Source organism: Natator depressus, chromosome 2 (genome assembly GCF_965152275.1).
Source record: "Natator depressus isolate rNatDep1 chromosome 2, rNatDep2.hap1, whole genome shotgun sequence".
NCBI classification, from domain to species: Eukaryota; Metazoa; Chordata; order Testudines; family Cheloniidae; genus Natator; species Natator depressus.
The window spans coordinates 132,875,609-132,899,227 of record NC_134235.1 but is presented as its reverse complement, the minus strand read 5'-3'; the positions used below and the strand labels follow the sequence as shown (position 1 = coordinate 132,899,227).

Sequence of the window (23,619 nt, the reverse complement as noted above, 5' to 3'; positions counted from 1 at the left end):
TTTGCAATTTTCTAAAACTTTTTGCCTTCCTTCAAGAATATTGAAGACTACAAAATATTCATAATATGGGGGGGAACCCTTGGCCTTACCTTAGCTTTATTTAGGTGGCCTAAGTTTTTAGTGGTGGGTGTGATGCCACTAGCAGAGTCCTCATCCCCCATTCAGTCCTTGGCGCGCGTGTGTGTGTGTGTGTGTATATATTTATATTTTTTTTAATGTGGAACTAAACCAATATTAATTTCACACAGTCCCTCAAACCACCAGCAGTTGGTGACTGTTACCATTCACCTGAGCTTTAATTAAATTTGTGCCATTGGAAAGGATCTGTGGCTGGCTCGTGGCCTGGTAACGGGCTAATCTCCCAGCTGCTGATTTAATTCCAGCTATTGTCCAACAAGAGATGCAACAAGCTCGTTCTTTTTTTAAAAAAGGGGCAAAAAATGGTGGCGTATACTTTTTGTACACGACTGCTTTTTTGAAGAATATATGAGGGTACCATTGTAAGCAGCAATATGTAGCAATATCTTCAGGAAAATACCACAATTTGACAATTTTACTTCCAAGATTTGACTTAATAAGTTGCTTGTTTTTCTTTCTCAACTTTGTAGCTTCCAGAAAAGCTGCTGAGCAGATACGATTGGATCAAACAGTGGCAGCTAAGACAGAAACTGGGCAGGAAGATGGGAGAACTAAGTGACGAAATCAAAGACTACTTAATACTTCTAAGGAAGAAGGTTGGATAAATTATATGTTCACTTTCCTTAGTGAGTTACAAATAAGTATGTTTAGCTCTCCACCAATTCAACCTAAATTCTAACAGAATAAAATTATTATTCTAGGAAGGGTAACTAATTACTTAACATATCTAGAATTTATGACACTAATTAAAGGCAACAGAAAACTTCTAAGAATAGAAAATGGAATTTAGAATTCTTTAGTATTAAGTTAATATTTAAATCTTAGAATTCACCACTTCCATGTTAAGGCATAGTATTTCTTTGCCTAAAGGCACAAGAAAAGTGGGAAGCCTTTAACCTATTCCCAGAGCAGTTTTGCCAGGATATTCCTGCCATACAGTTACGGAACTGATAAAACCTTCATGTTATGATGAACATAACACACACATAATGAAGGAAGCAGCTTGAGACAATGTGGGTTGGATGACTGCAACACAGTAAGTGTTGTACTGACCTAGTGCCACAATTCATATTATATGGCACTACTTGGTAGTGTAACACTCCTGTGAGGGTGATTCAGCCTTTCACTCTACTTAGGTAAATAATTGCGTTCCAAGTAAGAGTGCTCATTTGGGGAAGAGCTGTGTGCTTTCTGGATGAGACCTTACAAACGGAGGACATTTCTAGTCTTCATGGGCAGGAAAAATCCCTTGTTTCTAAGGAGTTGGAAAATATTGGACCAGAGTGCTAGGACAGACCTCCATCTACCCCCTCACTATTGCTGTTGGGCGATCTACTGGCATGCCACCTAGCTGCTGTTCCCAGTCCCAGGGATGAAGGGATTTCCTGCATTTATGTAGTACCGTGTAAAGTGTTTTTAGAAGCCTTAGGGATGAAAGGTGCCATATAAATATAAGATACCAGAAGGGTGTGAGGAACTATACTTCACCACTACAGTGTGACATTTTTAATGAATCTTCTTGTGTTTCCTAATTTGTGGGAACTTTCTTTTCCCTTCTTGAATTAGCTGATGCATAGACTAGTCTGTTGTCAACATAAAATTTTATTACTAGAAATACGTAGTTCTAGGTTCACTCTCACTATTTTGGTTCATGTTTACCATACATCCTTAGTGAGAGCAGAGGTGTGTTCACTATTGGATAAATGCTCTTAGTGGGGTGGTGGATGGCTGCAAGCCATGATAGAATGACTGAATCTTTACATAGCAAAATGATCCTTTACTCCCCTTATCATTTGTGTATGTTTATGTATGTACATATAGCTGTTACAGCATTTATCATTCGTTATCTAACATTTCCCAAGTGCTGTACTCTTTATAGATTAGCATTTGATTTGTTTTCTTATTACAATATGGAATCTGCTTAGTACAACGGTAGCCAAACTTCATTGCACCGTGATCCCCTTCTGACAACAAAAATTACTACATGACCCTAGGAGTGGGGACTGAAGCCTGAGTTTGCTGTCCTGGGTTGGGGGGCCCAAAGCCCAAGTGCCACTGTCCTGGGTTGGGGGACTGAAGCCCAAGGGCTTCAGCTCCAGGCAAGGGGCATGTAACCTGAGTCCTACTGCCAAGGGCTGAAGCCCTTGGGCTTCACCTTCGTCACCAGACGGCAGGGCTCGGGCTTCATCTTCGTCACCAGGCCCCAGCAAATCTAAGCCAGCCCTGGCGACCCCATTAAAATGGGGTTGCAACCCACTTTAGGGTCCCGACCCACAATTTGAGAACCCCTGGCTTAGTAGAATGTTTGTTTTATTGGTTCCATTATTCATGTCTTTTGTGTGCATATGTTTACAATTTTATTTTAAACATTTTAAATAGGCACAGATTTAATACGTCAAATTCTAATGTTTGGTTATATGCAGTAGGAGCTAAATAACTAAAGCACTGTAGGTATTTGAGATGCAGGGAGAATATGAAAATTATAGGTACTGTTACAGCCAATGAAAAGGTTACTGCCTCTCTTCTATCAGAATCTCTCTCCACCCCATTACTTTTTTCCCTTTCCTTTTTTTTCCTGTTGATCTCGGCCTCATCAGATACTTGTTGCTACAGGAAAAAGGCAGCAGCTACAGCTATGGGAGGATTTAAAATAAATGGATTTTATTTTTTTTAAGTAAAAAAAATAAGTGCATGAGAGCCCTTTATACATCTAATTCAAAGTAGCTGTGCTGAAAATGTGGCAATCTACACTTGAAAAAGTCCTTCTTTCCTTTTGCAGTTATGAATGATATGTGTCACTTACCTTGATGATCCTGTGTTCTTTTATAGTGGGAGAGTATGAGTGAAATGAAAAGTCCCATACAGAGACAAACAGCTTGTGACGAATTGTTTACAAATGAAGAGGAGGAGTACAGTCTCTATGAAGCTGTGAAATTTTTGATGCTGAACACAGCTATCGAATTATATGACGATGATAAAAAAGGAAAGAAAGTACCAGTGTTCTCATGGCTACTGTTTGCCCGGGATACATCCAGCAACCCCAGTCAGCTAATGAATAATCACTTGAATCAAATAGGTCACACTGGAGGCCTTGAGCAAGTAAGGAGAGCTATTTATGCATTCTAGTATACGGACAGTTTTCTAGTGTCTAGGACTTTCATGCTGTGGTAGAAGCAGAACTAATCAGCACGAAAACACTTTCTGAAATGCTTTGGGAAATCAGCAAAGCTGTAGCAGCTTTAAGTTTGATGTGGTTTGATGCTTGTAAAAGGGTAGCTGCTCAGTAAATGGAATAATAGCCATACTCGTTAATGGTGGTCTAGTTAAGGGTCTGTGCTTGTAATTGTAAACCCCTGTTTTCTGGAGCGTATAACTCCTGGAGAAGAAATTTTGCTCATTTTTTTTTACATATAGGTTTTTTAGTAAAGTAAATGAAGAATTAGATTAATGTCTTGAACGATTATTATTGTACCAGAAAAGGCCACTACTCTTTAATTATTTAAAATGTTGATTTAAATGTCAAAATAAAGTGTGTGTGTGTGTGTGTGTGTGTGTGTGTGTATATAATACATAAAATATAATTGTAATATATGAAAAGCTAGCAGTACTGAATTAATTACATAAGGCAAACATATATGAAACAAGAACTGCATAATAAATCCATTGTCTGACTAATAGACATTTTTACTGGTCTTGATTACCTGAAAAACGGCATAATTCATCCTTGAGGAATTGCAGCTACCTAAGTGAACCATGACTTAATGTATAGAGCACAAACTGGTTAATGAAGATATTGGTGTGAAAGGTAGTACAAACATTTAAAAAACAATCAGGGAGCCTGATCTCAAAAGACCAGATTCCTTAAATCAGTGTAACTACCCTCAGAAGTGTAGTTGCAGGATGAAAACCCTAAGTGCAGTGCTCAACCGTGCATTTGTTAATCAAGAATAGCTAAGGGCCAGATCCTGTTCCCATTTAAGTTTTTGTACTAAACTCTCATTGACTAGGTGCTTAGTTCCACCTTTTTTCAAGTAAAGTCGGCTATCACCTGCCTTTAACTTGTTGGCTTTTCTTGGGGTCCAGCTTTGTCACCCTTACTCACATGGAGTTGAACTTTACTCGATGACTCATCCTATTGAAATCAATGAGACTGTTCTGATAAGTTATGACTAGAACAGGATACGCCTGGCCCTGTATGAGTTCACAAGACAGGTGGGAAGGACTGGGGGAAACCCTTCCTTTGCTACCTCACATCCATGCAGGCAACAGGCCTAATAAGGTTCTTGTACTTGCTGAGCACAAGGACTACAGAGGCTAATGATGCTGACAGTGCTAGTCTCTACGAAATGGGGCGGGGGCAATGGTCCTAACCTGCATGCATACACACATTACCATCAGCCTTGCTCCAACTGGAAGAATTGGCTGGGTGCAGATGTCAGTGGATGCCCGCCGTACCTTCAAGTGTGGTGGTGGTGCAATGCTCATGTTCTTCCTGGCATTTCCTGGGGAAGTACCATGCCTTAGCTTTTACCGCTGTGCCTTAAAGGCACAATTCAACTCTATTCCAGCTATTTCTGCAGTCGTGTCCTCGTTTCCCTCCTTTGAGGGACATTAAACTAAAGACGAGTAGGGACATGGATTCTGAGTGCATATGCATTCTCATTTTTTAAAATTCTGTTTCTTTTATGAAGAGAGTGTTACTGCTTTTAACATGTGTAGCACTAGAAACTAAAGTCCTGAAATAATCCAACTTCTACAGCACGAGCAGCATCAAGCAGAGGTTCCCCCTCACTGTCTTACAATTCTTACGTGTAAGTTTAAAAAATTATAGTAGGTATTAAGTGCTGCTTTAGTTATACTAAAGCAAATGTATATCAAAGTGCTTTAAACAGTTTGTTTTTTAAATGTAAGACTTCAGGCTTTGTCCAAGGGGAGTCAAATCTATCTGACCCCATTGTAGTTACGTGTCTTAGACTGAATTCTGAACATCTAGTGCACTTGGACTGACTCCTGTCTGTCTCAGTGGAGTAAAGGAGCATTCAGTGGTTGGTAGCCTCTGTTCAGGAAATGATACAGGTATAGGTCCACAATTTTCTATCAGGAATGCTTAAAGATAAGTACCTTAAGCACTGAAATAAGTGGCATTATTTCTTTCAAAAGCCTTGAACACACAGCTTTCATTTTGAAATGAAGTGTCTTGATTTTCAAACATTTGAACAAACTACTTCACTGCCTTAAGCACTTGAGATTAAAAATTTTGGCTATACTGTGTAACCGGTACACAGTGAAATCGTTGTGTACTTGCACCCTGAGGATGGGATTTCAGCGAATTTCCTCATGCAAGGGAATCTCAGTATCTGAGCTTCATTCTCCATTTTAAGGGTCCTCTTGTACAGAATAACGTGCCTGGAAAAATACACATTAGTATTATGCATTACATTCTAATTGATTTTTTTTTTTTTTTCAACCTAGGTGGAAATGTTTCTTCTTGCATATGCTCTGCAGTATACCATCAGAGTTTATCGATTGTATAAATACAGCACTGATGAATTCATCACACTTTATCCTAATGACCCAGAGGAGGACTGGCCTGTGGTGACTCTTATAACTGAAGATGACAGACATTATAATATTCCAGTCAGAATGTGTGAAGAGACTAGTTTGTAAACAAGAGATTTTGGCAGATTTATAAATTTGATATCCAAGTCTCACCTGGATGTTAAATTTCCAACACTATTTTGAAATAAAGTCATGATGAGATTTACATGGTGAAACCTACAGTACTTTGGATCTTGAGTTACAAAGGATTGAACTGAAATTCCAAATAGGATCTTTGTAGTGGGCTGACTTGGGGCTAGCAGGCCTAGTGGACATGCCACGACTCAGCAGTCCCCAAAGTCCTGAGATGGCCTTGCTTGGATGGTCCATGGGCATGGTGGCTGAGTTAGGGTCTGTTGTTCCCTGGTGGGGAGAAGGTAGAGAGACCTGGGTCCTCCCTCTCCACCAGATCCCAACCCAAGGGAAAGGGGAGAGGAGCGTCTCTTGCTGATAAACCCAGACCAGCTTCCTCTGAGCCACTTCCTACATCCCCATTCTCTCTCTTCATTTTGGAGGATGATTGCAGCACTCTGTCCCCTCCCAGCAGAGAGTTTCCCCATAAATCTCAGCAGTTCAGATAGCAAACGGGTAGCTCACTTTTCAGTGTCCAGATATTCTCCCTTGTCAGCTAGCAGGGGAGGGAAAAGGGTCAAGCCCCCAGCCTTCCAGTTAGGTCTTACCCACAGTCGAGACCCTTCTCCTGTGGTTTGCTCTGTCCCAGAAGCTGCAAACTGGCTCCCTCCATGCAGATCGCCTCTTCTTCACTCTTCTCCTGCTTGACTGTCAGAGTCCCCTTTTAAGCAGGCCCTCCTTTTGGAGCATGTTCTGAAGCTGCTGAGAGGTGGGGCCCGATGGGCCCTGTACTGCTCCTTCACTCCCTTAGCCTTTGTGTGTGGTCTGTAAACCCCACACACAACCTCTCTTTAAAGAATACCTGACTAGGAAATAAAGTTGGTCTCTGTTGCTTGGTGTAAATGAATTTTCATGGCACTCTCTGGAACAAATCTCTTAAATGGATTATGTATAATAGAATATAAAATGTGTAAACTAGGGAGTAGGTATGATGGAAAAAATAATAATAATTATTTCCCCTGAAAGGGCATGGCAAAGAGACTTGATTGGGGTTATAGAGTAGTTTTGCCTGGAGGTCAGAAGTTTAGATCCTCCTCAGCTCTGTATTGTCTGAAAGCCATTAACATGTGGTGGCATTTTGGGAAAGTATGTGAAATAAACTAGTGTCAATCCAGTTCCTAGTGGACACATGCCCATATCACAAAAGCTGTTCTCATAATTGGCATATTTATGGGAAGTCTCAGTGGAGAGGCTAAGGATTTGAATGGATCTGGAGATTGCACTAGAAACCTGGCTGGGGTTGAGCCAAATGAGCATGCAGTGTGAATCTAGCCCTACTGCTGCCTCTGGTTTTCCTGTGGGCCAGCCATTCTTCAGGGCTTCCAATCCGGCACCTTTCACAAGTGTTCTAAAAAAGTAAATTGGAATAGTAATGCAGCAGTGCCCTGCAATGTGGTCATAGTTTCAGGATTTTCTATCATAGCCATATGAATTGGTTTAAATCTGAAATGTGGCATGCAAATGATCAGAATAGGAGTAAAAATGACTTTAAATGGAATGCAAACCAGACAGTGGTAGTTGAGTGTCTGTCCTCTTCTACGATGCACTTTTTGTCCAATAGGATTGGACCTGTTAGGGTCATTTTATTTAAAGGTATACTAAAAAACACAGCAATATGGAAAATTGGGTTGTGCTGTTTGTTTGAACTGTCTTCTAAACTTCTCTTGCATATTTAGTCCATAAGAACTGCTTTTTGAAAACAGCCTGATGATGATTCCTCAATTTACGTGGGATTTAAGTTTTTTCATTTTAAATGGTGAGGGCCAACTTCTGCTGTCAGTTATTCCTGATTTTTCACCTGCATAAAGGGAGGCAGAATTTGACCCCCAGTTCTTAACTAGTGTCTGAAGTAGTTACTGCGTTTTTTCCATGTAGTATTTGCAGGCTTCTGGATATTCTGAGTGTAGTGTGCTTACTAGAGTATACAGTATGTATTGACCACACTTAGATCTCACACACTAGCAATAAGTAATGGCTCTCTTTTTGTTATATCTACCCTATGGAAAATTATTAGCATGATGTTTTGTGTTAAAGGTTCCTGGAAGCTGCAAGGGCAGAGCAAAACAAACGTTGTGATAAAGAATATGTTGAGATCAAACCGGGGGTTGAAGGCTTGTTGCAGTTTCTATCAACTTACTAGTGGCATGTGAATAACCAAGAAATTGCCAGAGAAGTTACCGATAGCAAAGGAAAAGGAGAAGATACTTACAAATTAAAAGTTTGCATTAGTTGTTTCACTTCACCTGGACTTTAATGGAAAAATAGTACATAAGCAGTTTTTTCTGATTAATTTTCTATCTTGAACATTGCTGTCTTTTTGCTTTTAAGAAGGGTTATTGTACTTGAGACTAAAATGTATGAGCCTAAACAAAACACTTTAAAAAATCCATGGGTTTTTTTGAGTTGTGCAATGTGCAGGTATATTTAGGGTGCAGACTTGCAGTCCTTACTTATGTGAGCAGTCCTGGTGCCTGTAGGGCAACGTGTGCAAGTGAGGGTTGTGGCATCAAGCCCAAAAGACTTGCATAATTGTTATCCATAGAATATGGTGGAAGCCTGAATACTGCTAAAAACTTGGAATTTGCTTCTGTAGAGGTCAGTGGCAAAACTACGACTGACATCAGTGGGAACAGGACACTTCAGGATATTCGGAGAATAGAAACGGCCTTGCATGTTACACTCATGAAAATATTTTAATGCAAAAAACTCAGTTTTCAGTTACATTGTATACATATGTTCAACTAAACATCTATTTCAAATATATTAAATTTTAATATTGACTGCAGTGTTTCCTTTATCTGGTGCTCCAGAGTGGACAGTTATTTGCTTTCAGACCCTTATATTTTCTCCTATACTTAGCTGAACAAGCCTACAGTGTGGTGGATGCCACCTCAGTGGAGACAATAAATGAAGAAACTGAGATAGTGGATGGAGAAGGAGAGTGGTGGTGTGATCCAGTTACTCTTGTGCCCTTGAGTATTCTTCAGTGAGCGCTTACCTATGACAGCAACAGCAGCTCTGAGTGAAGATTGCAGGGTTGGGCCTATAGGTGGCAACAGTTAAAACACTGAAACTGGAATGTGTTGGAAGATATAGCAGATACCTTAGCTTGTTATCCAGCTACCTAGCTAGGTACTTACATGACTCCCATTATTGTAGTATCGGAGCACCTAGGTGGTAGAGATGAGAACTTTGCAGTCAGGTGTCTGATTTTTGTTGTTCCCACATAGTCTGTGCATTTCTCCCCTCTAGTCTTACTACTTGTTGCCTGTCTTGTGTTATGTGTAACTGAAAAATTATAGCACCCTAGAGACTAGCAAATTTATTTGGGCATAAGCTTTCGTGGGCTAAAACCCACTTCATTGGATGCATGCAATGGAAAATACAGTAGGAAGATTTTATGTACATAAAGAACATGAAAAAATGGATGTTGGCATACCAACTGTAATGAGACCAATCAATTAAGGTGGGCTATTATCAGCAGGAGAAAAAAAACTTTTGTAGCAATAATCGGGATGGCCCATTTCAAACCGTTCACAAGGAGGTGTGAGTAACAGTAGGGGAAAAATTAGCATGGGGAAATAGTTTTTACTTTGTGTAATGACCCATCCGCTCACAGTCTTTATTCAAGCCTAATTTAATGGTGTCCAGTTTGCAAATTAATTCCAGTTCTGCAGTTTCTCGTTGGAGTCTGTTTCTGAAGGTTGTTTTTTTTTGTTGGAGAATTGCGACTTTTAGGTCTGAAATTGAGTGACCAGAGAGATTGAAGTGTTCTCCGACTGGTTTATGAATATTATAATTCTTGACATCTGATTTATGTCCATTTATTCTTTTACGTAGAGACTGTCCAGTTTGCCCAATGTACATGGCAGAGGGGCATTGCTGGCACATGATGGCATATATCATATTGGTAGATGTGCAGGTGAACGAGCCTCTGATAGTGTGGCTGATGTGATTAGGCCCTATGACAGTGTCCCCTGAATAGATATGTGGACAGAGTTGGCAATGGGCCTTGTTGCAAGGATAGGTTCCTGGGTTAGTGTTTTTGTTATGTGGTTGCTGGTCTTGTTACAGTTGGTATGGCAACACCCATTTTTTCATATTCTCTGTGTGTGTGTGTGTATGTGTATATGTATGTATGTGTATATATATATATATATACACACACACAGTCTTCCTACTGTATTTTCCACTGTATGAATCCGATGAAGTGAGCTGTAGCTCACGAAAGCTTATGCCCAAAAAAATTTGTTAGTCTCTAAGGTGCCACAAGTACTCCTTTTTATTTTATTTTTTTTTTCCCCCTGATACAGACTAACACAGCTACCACTATGAAACCTGAAAAATTATAAACTTTTCACTGGTGGGACCATGTCTCTCTTTTACTTGAAGCAGCTAGCCCGCTTCTGGGTGCTGAATAAAAATATATATTGGCCTGATTCTGCTCCCATTTTAGTCAGTGCCAAAATACGCATTGATTTGAATATTTATTCCTAGCTGCTTTTGAAAACACTGAAATATATATTTGTCAATAGAGCACAAAGGTAACAGATCAGCTCTGTAGTGCATAAAAGTGCTTAATAAAAGAGAGAAAATGTAGGTGGGTGATGTTTAAATTTTGGAACACTATTGATTGTCCGACCATCCCAGCACTCTACAATGGGTACCAGCTGTGACGGCATCACGGCACAGTATCTCGAGAGCATAACTGGCACTTTTGTGTGCAGCGAATGAATTATTTCATTTTCATCCTTTTGTTATATTAAGGAGGCTAAACCCCATTTTAGATCTGTTGTATGAGTGTGCCCATTTCTTGTGATACCATAGGTTTAGGTTGAGTATAATCTAGGAGCTTGTCATTAAATGAAGAAATGTTTGATTGTCCTCTAAATCTAACCAGCTTTAAGCAGGTTTCCATTAAACATGGCTTCTCAGAGACAGAAGAGACGTAACTTGGGAAATAAATAAGGGAATTTTTCTGACACCCCCTCGCCCCCCAAGCTAAGGTGGAAAAGCTTTAGCTTTTTAAGAGGTCTAATAGCGAGAGAGAGAGAGAGAGAGACTTCTCAGGTTCCCTCCCCACATGACAGATGCCAAAGGGGCTCATACCTGCCAGCTTGCTCATGAGTTACTAGTTGTCATAAAGTATCTGGTCCCTGTGGATAGACCTAGTGCTCCTGGACTGGAGTAGGTGAGCCCAGTCCAGCTAATTGAAGAGGGCTGGGCTACATCTGGGCCTATGAAAGGCGGTTCGTAGGTATCTGGAGAGGAAAGACTGAGACAGGCTGCGGAGGGAAAGCTACAGTGGAATGGAGCTAGCCCCTGTGGTGGGTCCCTAAAGCAAGGAGCTGGGGGCTCAGTGAAGCAGCCCTGTGGTTGCTGCTCCAGGAAGGGGAACAGCTGGCTGACTGCCGGATGCTGGAGTGCCAGAGACCCCTGGGAGGGATGGCGCTGAAGCCTGGGGCCAAGGATTGAGTTCTGTTTGTTGTTAACCTCTGCTGTGAAATAAACCCTGACTGAGACTGGGCGTGGCAGCGTATGCTTTGGAGCTGAGGAGAAGCGATGGCCCCGGTGACCAATGCTTTGTTGCCCATGATCCAGTAAGGTAAAGTAAGCTGGTAGGATGGCAAGAAAACCTGTGTACATTATGGGCCATTGAACTGCTAGCTGTGAGGGATACAGTTTGATGGGAACCTGGTCATGTTATAATTCAACACCCGTCACTCCTGAGTATTTGCTTCATTTTGTGTCTTACTCCTTGTTTGTTTCTTTCATTGGGTTTTATCACTGTTGGCCAAAGTCTAAAATGAAAGAAATCTTGAGTAAAAGGAAAAGCGTAACGGAGCTGATGTGCTCCAGGGCTTGTGGGTTATCGGGGAGGGGAACAGTGGTTCTGCTCCACCAGACAGACAGTTTGGCCCTTGTATATTTGTGTGTGTGAATCCATTAGCTAACCCCCTGCCATGCCCTCTTTCCTCTGCTTCTCACAGAGGCCCCCATGGTGTGTAGGGGGTATTCAGTCTTTCTGTGCACACTCTCTACTGCTTGGCCCACAGTAGAGTATGAGACAACCGCCTAGTTTCCAATCTGGGCCTAATCCTGAGCAAGCTCCTCTGTCTGTCAGAGGCCCAATCACATATATGGCTTGGGACATCTCGTCCTGTGCAAGTATGGTGCAAATTATACCATATTGGAGTGATGAAGGGCACAAAAATGATAATTTATAGTTGGTTTTTTTGGGGGGGGGGGGGGAATTTGGTTTGTTTTTTTTCCCCCCTGTGGCATTCGTCATAGAATTTGAGCATCGTGCAAATGTTAATGAAGGTATCTGCACACATCCATGAGGCATGTAAGTGTGTTTTCCCCTTACAAAGAGGGTGACTTGTCTGAGATACTTTGTTAATGTGTCAGTTGAGAACAGGACCTACATTTCTCAAGTCCCCATCCAACCTTAACAAGATTCAGAGCATGAAGATGGGATATATGATTTTTCTTTTAATATCATGAGTGAACCACCAATCTTATTCATGTGAAATGTGAGATTAACCTTTTGTAGGTGGCGGTGTTCAGTAAGATGGGCACCAATGCCTGTTTTACCTAATTCTGAATGCCCATAAATATAAAGTTGTTAGTATTATGGACAGTTTCTTGTCACTCAGTTTTTAACTATGTTCTTGCGTGAGATGGACATACCTGCAAGATTGCAAAAACCACTGGCGGTATATTTTTGCCTTGTCTGCATCTCTTTCCCAGATTAGATGGAAAATATTAATCTGAAAAAACCATTCCTGACCCAAAAACCTAAGACTTGTTCAGTGTGAGTTCGGATCTGACATTAGTTTAGTGAATTAGCTAAAATAATCTGTTACACTCTGACTCAGTGTGTGTATTAGTAAAACAGTTAAAATGATTAAGATAAGTGATGTTCTGCTACATTTGCTCAGAATGTATTATTAAGGAATAATGGTATGGAGTCAAGGGTTGCCTAAATGCCTGAACTCAATGTTCAAAACAGCTTCCTTTTTGTGCTTCATTTCCACTGAAAATGCTCACTTATGAATGACCTTTACTACTACTTAAACGTTCAAATAGCGTAACTCCAGGATTTCCAGTCTGTTTTTGTTTGCTTTGATTCGAATATATTGCTTTGAGGGGAAGAAAGGGGACTAAAACTGGCCAATTAAGGTTCCTTGTGGTCTAGGACTCTTTCACTCATATTTTACGTCAGTGAGTGATTTAGGTCAAGATTTCAGTTATCGGTGATTAAGACCGTCTTGCTCCCTGCACCCTTGGCAGATAAGGAAGGTCTGAAGTGCAGAGCAACTCTTGTAGTTCTGCTACGTATGGAAGCCCGAGGGGATACAGGGCGTGTAGGACTGTGCAGGTCCTCTGTCCGAAACAAAGTGCTTCAAGTACTCTGAAAACTGGGGTTGGGGTTCTCTCAGAATCTGCCAGCAGTAGCTTGGTAACACTGTTTAAAGTGACCTGGCTCAATTTTTAAATGGTTTTTTTTTTTGGGGGGGGGGGGTTGCTGCATCTTGAGGCTCACCCCCTCCCTCACAGACACCAAGCACTGCCCAAACCCCCATACTGCACTGAACAATAGGATAGACTGCAGAAGCTACTGCATAAGGACACTGTCACTTATACTCTACCCTGCAAGTGGGGCATTGTGGGAGGAAAAAAGATTGTTCCCCTCTACCTCCCACCCTCAGTCTATGGAGAGCTGCACAAAAACCATTAACTTTGGCTTTGCAAAGGAGACAGGGAATGAGGGAGTAGGTACAAGCTCGTCAGAAAGTTCGCTTTTACTGATTGCCAGCAGATGTCGCTGTAGGCAAGAGAGTATGGAAAGTTTTAGAGCTTTATTTTGCCCTGTTCGTTCATAGATTCCAATGTGATGCTGTGGCCAAAAGAGCTGATGTGATCCTGGGTTGGGAATCTTGAGTAGTGAGGATATTTTACTTCTCTGTTTGGCACTGGTGCGACTGCGGCTGGAATGTGCTGTCCAGTTCTGGTGCCCACAATTCAAGAAGGATGTCGATAAATTGCAGAGAGTTCAGAGAAGAGCCACAAGAATGATGAAAGAATTAGAAAACATGCCTTAGAGTGATAGACTCCAGGAGCCTGATGTATTGAGCTGGATTGCAGTCGATATGTAGCTACATGGGGAACAAATATATAATTAATGGCCTCTTCAGTCTAGGAGAGGAAGGTGTAACACGCTCCTATGGCTGGAAGTTGAAGCTAGACAAATTGACACTGGAAATAAGGTGCAAAGTTTTAACAGGGTAATTAACTATTGGATCAATTAACCCAGGGTCGTGGTGGATTCTCCATCACTGACAATTTTTCAGTTAAGATTGGGTGTTTTTCTAAAAGATGGCTTCCAGTAATTATGCTGGGGAAGTGCTATGGCCTGTGTTATACATGAGGTGTCACTGGATGATCAGTGGTCCCTCCTGGTATGCTGCTTTTCCAATTGTTACGATGTAACTCTACTGTCATTTAAAAGAACACGTTAAAATTAAATGTAAATAACGCCTGCTTTAGGTCCAGTGCCAGAGCCTTTATTTGACACAATACTGCCCACTGTAGCTCGGGGCGGGGAGGAGAGGGTTTGCCTGAGTAAGAACTGCAGAATTCGGCCCTTCCTCTGTTTCTGAACACTTTTTTTCCTTTTTTGCTATAAAACATGGTTTAGTGTAGAAGGCGAAGAGCAGTCGTTTAAAAAAAAAAATCTGCAGCAAGTGTCTGCTATTTTGATAACAGTCAAGGTTGAGGGCCATGTGAGAGCCTGAATTGTGTCCCCTTCCCCCGCCCCCTCCCCCCCCCAACCCTTTTAGCCTTTTCTGGGATTTCTCTTCTGCAGCGGACTCCACTTCCCAGCATTGGCATAGCATTTAGGCCCTGATTCTGAAGTGCTAAATTTGAGTGTTTGCTCCAGTGAATGAGGTGGTTGAGTTGAAGGGGACTCTGAGAGTGAGAAATTCCTCCTTGCTGGCTTTGTGTTAGCTCTGGAAGCTCCTCTGCTTCCTGTCTCTGACGTTAGGCGACTGGGTCAGAAGTGGGTGTGACTGGACCAAAGGAGCATACTCTCCTTTTCATGGTGTATAGCCAAGCAGGACTTGATAGAACAACTGCTTCTGTCCAGCTGTTGACATCGGTGTGGGCAGGAGAGCCGGCAGCGAAACAGCTTGTAAGAGAACAATCCTGGCGTGGGTTAGCTCGTGGTGTTGAAAAGAGGGGTGGTACATTAAAGGATAATCCTTAATTTTTCTGCAAGTGCCTTCGGCATGTTCCCACAAACCCTTGCTAGGCCAGGAGAAGGCTCTTGGAGGTAAAGAGGCACAGTTGTTGTCTTCTGCTTTACCACAGCCTGATATTTTTGTTGTCATGGAAGACGCAGGGAAGGAAGGGCCTGAATCTAACTGAAGCTAAGCATTCAAAATACCCTCCTCTGTTCCTCAAGCATGTCACCCCCTCCTAGCCAGAGCACATCTCCCCAAACAGAAGAGGGGTGGCAGCCTCCCCAGGCCTATTCTAAAATGGATCCTTGACTCCCTGTGGAGGAGGCTAGTAGCTAACTCTGCTCCCCCCAGCGAGGAGGATGGGAATGATTTTTTAAAAGGCTCAGTTGAATTTAGTTTGTATCTGCTAAGGCAGAGCATGAAGCCATTCCCCACCTACACTCCTGAAGGCCCAGTGGGCAGTGCTGATGCAAATGGAAGCTGCCTCAGACAAAAGAGAAGTCGACCCATATGAGGTGAGCAAAAAAGGAGCAGGAAAACAGTGTTTCTTCCCCTTCTGATGGGTGTGACTAGGGAGTTTTCAGAATATGTGAAACCGATTAAGCAAGATGTGCAGACTATTTCCCCATGGGATAATAGGTTGTCAGTACTGTTGGTATTCAGCCTGCTCAACCACACATGTGACAGCTCCTTTAAGGGAGCTGCTGCTGCTACCCAGATATTACTGGGCTTATCTGTTTCAGCAGGAGTATGTTGGGAAATGTAGCCCCAGGAGGGGTCAGGTGAGCAAGAAGAGTCATGTAGCTAGTAGGATTATATAAGGGAAGCCAGTAGCTCAGTTAAGAGAAGGGAGTGACTCCAGAGAGAAGGAAGATGTGAGGAGTAGTTCAACATTAGTGTGCTTGGGAAAGGAGCACTGGGAATGAGCTGTCCACTTAGAAAACAGCTGAGAAAGGGCCACTGAGGAGTCTTGGCTTGGGATACAGGTGAAGACTGAGGAGGTGTTTATAGACTGAGGAAGGTATGTAAAGGTGGCATAGGAAATGGCCCAGGGAAACAAAGTCAGGGCAAAGTGGGAAGTTAAGGTGGGGCAATCTACCTATAACAGAGGGGAGGCATAGGTCCCCCTATGCTACTGTCTCAGGAGATGGTGTGGTTATCTTGTTGGTGTTTGGAGCCCAGGAGGGTCCAGGCCAACAGAAGGGCTAAAGCCTCCATTGAAGAGAACAGACCCATAGAGGCAGAGCTGTGCTCTGAAGAGTATGAAGTGAAAGACTGTTTGTTTGAATTTCCATTATTTTACATTCTGGAAAGGGTGAATTTCCACCTCAGTGCTGTGACTCACTGAAGACACCTACAATGGCCTAGCAGCCTGGGAGAAAGGCCTAGACAGATGCAAAGCCGTAGGGAAACTGAAGCAGCAGAGTCCTGAGAGGTAAGAACTTGTTACACACACCATGGTTCTTAATATCTTTCAATGCCTTGAATTCATGAGTTTAAAAACCAAACCAAAAACACACACGAGTGAGAGAAAGTAACATTATTCTTCAGAGAATTTAATCCCCCTTCCCCTGGTTTCCCTGACACAGCAGAGATTGCCGTACCCAAACCTGAGACTGGACTTATTCTGTCATGTTACACCCCAGTCTTGACTTCTCAAATCTATCAGTGTAGAAACTTGGAGGTAAATCCTAGCGGAATCCAGTCATTCAAGTCACTAGATCATCAGTGTCTTCCAGAAATGATTCTACAGCACAGCAACATGTAAGAGCAAATGATTTATTGCAAGAAACAGGGACATGGGAAACAGGAATACCAGCCATGCTCTAATTCCTCCAGGATGGTCTTCAATTTAATACAGCATTCAGTTCCTGGAAGATCATAGAAATGTAGGGCTGGCAGGGACTTAAAGAGGTCAAGTCCAGCCCGCTGCGGTGAGGCAGGACTGAGTAAACCTAGACCATCCCTGACAGGTATTCTTAGAGACCTCCAATTATGGGGATTCCACAACCTCTCTTGGTAGCATGTTCCAGAGCTTAATTACCTGTATACAGTAAAAGCTGTTTTATCTGGAACTTCACCATCCAGAAAGCTCTAAACCAGCATTTCTGATCTTCATTGAAATTCCAGTTTATAGTCCGGTTGGTGTGGGGCAGAAGCAGCTTGGGGCACGGGGTGCTGGCTTGGGGGGCTGCTCATCTGGGGCAGCTCCCCACAAGCGGTGACCTGTCCCGGCCGCTCCTAGGCGAAGGCATGGCAGGCGGCTCTGCGTGCTGCCCCTGCCCTGCTCCACCCTGAGTGCTAGCAATGCAGCTCCCATTGGCTGGGAACCATGGCCAATGGGAGCTGAGGGGGTGGGAGGGCACCTGTGGGCAGAGGCAATGTGCAGAGCTGGCTGCTGCACCTCCGCCTAGGAGTAGTGGGACAGGTGGCTGCTTGCAGAGAGCCTCCTGAGGTGAGCGGCCCCCTAAGCTGGCACCCTGCACACCCTCCTGTGCCCCAAGCCACTGTCTCGAGCCCCCTCCCACACCCAAACTCCCTCCCAGAGTCTGGGCCCTTGCACCCCCTCCCACACCCAAACTCTCTTAGTTAATTGGCATTTTTCACTTACTGGCACCCCCCCATTTACCCAACATGCCAGATAAAACAGCTTTTACTGTAGTTAGCAGGTTCCTAATATCAAATTGAAATCTCCTTTGCTACAGATTAAGCCCATTACTACTTGTCCTACTGTCAGTGCCCACCATCCTCTTTTATAAAAGCCATCAACATATTTGGAGACTATCTGGTGTCTCCTCCACCCCACCCCCCATATATCCACCCTGTGTCCTGTTTTCTCAAAACTAAACCTGCCCAGTCTTTCCAACCTTTCTCCATAGATCTGGTTTTCTAAACCTTTTATCATTTTTGTTGCTCTACTCTGGACTCTCTCTCCAATTTGTCCACATCTTTCCTGGTCTGGCATGCAGAATTGCACACACTGCTCCAGCTGAAGCCAGAACAGTACTGAGTAGAGGGGGACAATTATCTCCCATGTCTTATATACAACATTCCTGTTAATACACCCCAGAATGATGATAGCCATTTTTACAACTGTATCACTTAGTTGACTCTCATTCAACTTGTGATCCCCAATTACCCCCAGAGCCTTGTCAGCAGTGCTACCACCTAGCCAGTTATTCCCCACTTTGTAGTTGTGCATTTGATTTTTCCTTTCTGTGTGAAGTACTCTACACTTACCTTTACTGAATTTCATCTTCTTGAATTCAGACCAAATCTGTCAAGGTCCTTTTGATTTCTAATCCCATCCTCCAAAGTACTTGCAACCCCACCCAACTTTGCGTTATCTGAAAATGTAATAAGCACACTCTCCACTCCTTTATCCAAGTCATTAATGAAAATATTGAATAGTACTGGACCCAGGACTGACCCCTGTGGGGCCCCATTAGCTATGCCCTCTGTTTGATAGTGAACCATTGATTACTCGTCTTGGAGTATAGTCTTCGAATCAGTGGTGCACCCACCTTATAGTAATTTCATCTAGATGGCATTTTCCTAGTTTGCTTACGAGAATATCACATGGAACTATATCAAAAGCCATACTAAAATCAAGATAATCATGTCTACTACTTTCCCACTATCCACTAGGCCAGTAACTCTCTGTCAAAGAAGGAAATTAGTTTGGTTTGTTCTTGACAAATCCATGTTGGCTATTCCTTATAAACCTATTATCCTCTAAGTGCTAACAAATTGTTTAATAATTAGTTCCATTATCTTTCCAGGTATCGAAGTTAGGCAGACTGGAATTCCCCAGGTCGTCTTTGTTCCCCCTTTTAAAGATAGGTACTATGTTTGCCCTTCTCCGGTCCTCTGGGAGGTCATCCATCCTCCATGAGTTCTCAAAGATAATTGCTAATGGTACTGAGATTGCTTCAGCTAGTTCCTTAAATACCCGAAGGTGAATTTCATCAGGCCCTGCTGACTTGAATACATTTAACATATCTAACTATACTTTCACATGTACTTTCCCTATTTTTGGCTTGCATTCCTTTCTCTCCCTCCCTCCCCCCTTTTGTTGTTAATATTGTGTTGCGTATCTGGTCACCATTAACGTTTTTAGTGAAGACTGAAGCAAAACAAGCATTTAAACACTTCAGCCTTCTTGATGTAACTCTCAGCCCTAAGTAGTATCCTCAATATATAATCACTTCCTTATTCTGAGCATCACATAATCCGATTCCAGAGGTCAGTCAAACTCAAGATTTCACCTGAGAAAATAGGATATCATGGAGATTAACCTGATTCTGCCTGTCTTCACCTTGGCACTGTTTGAACCTCTAATCTAGAAGGACTTGTATTTTCCACCCAGTTGAAACTGGCTTGTGTAGTACTCACAGTACCAAGTTTTATACCCAACGTCAACATATCTTTTTACAAATCTCAAGAAATAGTACTGTTTTCATTTTGTTCTCGCCTGGAACATGCACATGAAATGTTTTGTGTGCTGTAGAAGTTCAAAAGCCTCCAAAATAACCTAAGCTACACTCTGCAATTTAAAGCACTTCAGCATTGTTCCTTAAGAAAATATTATAATCCTCCATTGCAACATGGATGTGATGCTGCGAATTGGAGGCCCATAGGACTTCAGGCAAAACTATTCTAAAAAGCAACAAAACCCACCATCCAAGAGTGATTCTCACATTCTGGGCACAGACAGCGTTAGCCTCAGAAGTGCAAAAAGCTGTGCAAAGTGTGGCCTGGAATCTGCAGGCACCCACAGATGCCTTCTTTTGAGAGGAGAGTGTTCCAGTGAACAGTCTCCGAAGGAGGACCTTATAAGGCCCTTTCACCTTCAAAATCATTGTCGTCTACTGCTCCACATCGAGGCTTAGTAGAAGTATTGTGCAGAAAAATGGTAACTTCTTGTCTGCTCACTTATGTGCTTTGAGTCATGTGGGTGGGATACTTTGCTGGAGACTTGACATCTAACTCAGAGGATGACTCTCTACTGAGCCTCCCTGTTGGCTTAGTGGGTGGTTCAGACTTTGTATCTAGGGTGACTTAAGTTCAATTATTGTGGAGTTTCAAGTGAGATGCTATTGGAACTTATTAGCAAAACATTGCTAGTTGAAGTATGTTTTCACCGCTTTGGAAGAATTCTTCTGGTGGTTTGTCAGATGGGTGCGGTCAACAGCCACAGCATCTCTTCAAAGCCATTGGGCTGGCCCTGATAGGAAGGGAAGAAGGATGGTGGGCTATTTTTTATAAGTTGACTTTTTAACAGGAGGAAAAATGGTTTTAGCTTTGGGATGAACAAAATAATTAAGTTCTCCCATATGGTTTCGCGTTTGTAACTTTGCAGGGCTTTGTGAGGGTACACAGCTGATCTTGAAAGCTTTTCTGAGGCCTGTGCAGTGCTTTAGGTGCTCATTGACTTCAAATTAGGTATTTGTATCTGGCAGGATCACACCTACCTGGAAAGCAACTGTAAGTGTCTGAGTTAACATCTCCAACAGCGAGGATATTTTACTTGCTTGACCCAAACAGGCACATGCTCTGACATCAGAGGAAGTAACAGATGAAGAAATTTAAAAAGAAGCGGAATCATAAGCAAATTGTTTGAACTTTACTCGAAGTAAAATTAGAGTATGAAAGCCATTTGACAATCTTGGAGCACAAATCCAAAAAAGAGGAAAGCATAGATCATTTCTTTAACAATGCAAAAACATACATCTATGTTAAATACATAAACAGCACTCAATTTTAATATAATATATACTTTATGCTGACTTTAATTTAATAATCAAAGGCTGTACAAACTTATTTTTACCTTGATGGTTTTCTTTAAAGTAAACCACCAGAGTCAAAGCAAAACAAATAGTGTGTGTTTGTTTAAAAAAAACAAACTGACAGCTACAGCGTATGTACAGATTATAGAATCCAATGTTTTTTGTTTTAAAAGAAATCACCTGGATTTCTACAAATGTGACAAAAATGATGCATGAGGTAACTTTTTCAAACTTTAGGATCCCTGTACCATGTTTCCAAATGGTGCTCTGACTTGAAGTCTTTGGAAAATTGACTTGTTTAAGTAGTGACGGGTGGCCATTCTCTAAAAATACCACTTGGCATGCCAAGTACCTGGCCCTGGAAGATTTCTAGTGGTACCTGGTTTTGTTAGCTCAATTTTTACAATTCTTCTGCATGATAGAAGGCTAAAGCTCTTTCCCTAGAGATATGTTAAGTGAATTGAACTGGGTCACATTCATAGTGTTGCATCCCCTAAAGTATGGCCAGCTGCCAGCCTTGCCTTTTCCCATTTTGTCACTCTGTTGCCAAAACCCCTGCTTTGCAAAGGTGCTCCAAGCACAGAAACTGTACAAGTGTCCCTACTCCTCTTCTGTGAGCAGGCATGTTCCGCATCATGCTTCAGTGAGAAGTTCATCGTAACACCCTTGGGGGGCCACTACTGTTTTTAAAATATTTACTGTGATGAAGCTGCCATTAAGCTAAAAAGTCAATTTTTGAGAATTCAAAGGCACAATTAGAACACAAGAATGTTAGTGGTGTAATATGCAAGTACCACTCACAAATCTCTCCTCAGATTCCCCTGCCTCAGAGGGGTGTTGTATCGCCATTACTATTTTAGACAGCAGCAGCCCTTGACATCACAAAATTTGGCCAAACCTGCCTTAAGCTCTTCACTGAAACTGATATTTGTTGTGAGTCATTTTCCACAGGGCACTTTTGTGGAACCGATCTTGACAGACCCTGTCAATACTTGTTGTGAAATTAGAGTGCCACTCTCCCTCCATGTCCATCTTTAGGTCTCAGCCCTCCCCGCCCCACTTCTTTTAAATTTCAATGTTAGGGCTAAGTAGGGGCTAGTGCATAAGGAATGGAGAGAGGACACAGGGTGGAATGTGCTTCCTTCTTTCTTGTCCAGAGCCAAAGAGGCAGCTGCAACTTCTGCTCTTGTGTTCCTGGCCCATAAAGCTTGTAGTTGTCTGTCTAGTGCCCACAGTGAAATTAGACACCCTGAAAGGGAACGGGTCCTTCTGCACTGGCCTGGGGAGTATGGGCACATACATTCTGTACACTTTCAAAGGGTAGCATAGCTCCTTCACACCTTAGGAGCTCCTAGAAACATCCTGCCTAAGACTGAGACAGCAAGAATAAGAGCTTGGGAAGCTGTAAAAAAACCCACAGAATTTAGAGTTTAATTTTAGCCTGACGCTGGGATTCTAGATACTGGGGCTGTGGGTGCTCCTCTGAGTGCTCTGCCAGAAACAGGAGCAATATGAGGGGCTGGACAGGCACAAGCCCAATTGCTAGACAGAGACACTTGTTTCAAAGAGGCAAGATTTTCCCTACATCCTCCACTGAGGACCTCTAATCAGACTGCAAGGGGAAGGTAAGGCCTGAAGCAGGCAGGGGAAAAGAAAGTTATAGCTCTTAAGCATTGTTCTACAGTGACTTCCTGCCCCAAGTCCTGCTTGAGGGGAGTTCCTAACCTTTTCAGCGGACAGATTCTGGGGAGTCCACCAGCCCAAGCCACACAGACATTGGTCGTCGGCAGAGCATCAACAGGCCCCAGTCATCAAGCAGGAAATACCTTAGGTTGCAAATTCCTAGATTTGATCTCAAATTAAACACCAACAAGGAAACTAACAGATCAAAACTTTACTAACAAACATAGCCGTGGGGAAATAAAACACCACCCACCTTTTATGATTTCTTTACTCTTCCCAGTTTAAAAATAGAGGCTGGGGTCCTAGTCATCTTGTGCGTTTGCAATACAGTAATATACAATATATTGCAGCAAGCTTAGGTCAAGTCTGAGTTTAAGCAAAGTGCACTTTTGACTATATTACTTAAAAACAGTGACTAATTATATATATAAAAGCTTGTTGATCTACCCTAATATGTAATCAGATGCCACCTATAAAAAGTCATATGTATGATCACCTTTTTGATCTACCTGCAAATGAGGTGAACAAATGAGTAACTGCTAAGAAAATATTAAAATTATCAACGGTAGCCTCTCCATCATTTCACTATGGCTCAGGAAAACCCCCTCAATTCTTTAGCCTTACTCAGAGGCTCCACCATAATTACATTAGCACTTTAGTTCAGTAATAGTGATATGGTATCAATCTCTCTCTCTCTCTCATACGCACACCTCTAACCCCCACCCCACAGGATCATTCTAGTTTGAAGTGATAGTATTTCCAAAAGAACTGCCAATCTTTTCTTTCTTGTGCTTGCTGACTTGTGGGTAAAGTGGTGGTTATTCCAACTATAAAATAAGGTGCCTCCTAATATTTTTAGTTGTCTTTGGTACCTGATTTATTTCCCCCACCCTCTCACAAGTAGTGGCGTCTATATTGTGGCAGGGGAAAATTGAAAAGAAAATGACAAGCATGCTTGTGAAAACAAGGTTTCCCCCCAGATTTTCTATAGGTCTGTCTATACTACCCGCCAGACAGTGATCGATCCA

The 23,619-nt window shown here is 42.3% G+C and overlaps 1 protein-coding gene across 3 annotated transcripts in view; it reads left to right on the top strand.

The window, feature by feature from the left end:
- The window catches only part of OTULIN (OTU deubiquitinase with linear linkage specificity), a 50,357-nt gene extending 41,804 nt beyond the window's left edge, over nucleotides 1–8,553 (top strand). The window contains exons 7-9 of one of the 3 annotated variants that reach the window (XM_074945017.1): nucleotides 609–734; nucleotides 2,968–3,237; nucleotides 5,611–8,553. In XM_074945017.1, coding sequence (XP_074801118.1) covers nucleotides 609–734; nucleotides 2,968–3,237; nucleotides 5,611–5,805 — 591 coding nt within the window. In that variant the 3' untranslated portion in view covers nucleotides 5,806–8,553. The remainder of the gene's footprint in view (nucleotides 1–608; nucleotides 735–2,967; nucleotides 3,238–5,610) is intronic. The other 2 variants (XM_074945020.1, XM_074945018.1) reach the window with 2 other exon arrangements.
- Nucleotides 8,554–23,619: the final 15,066 nt, after the last annotated feature.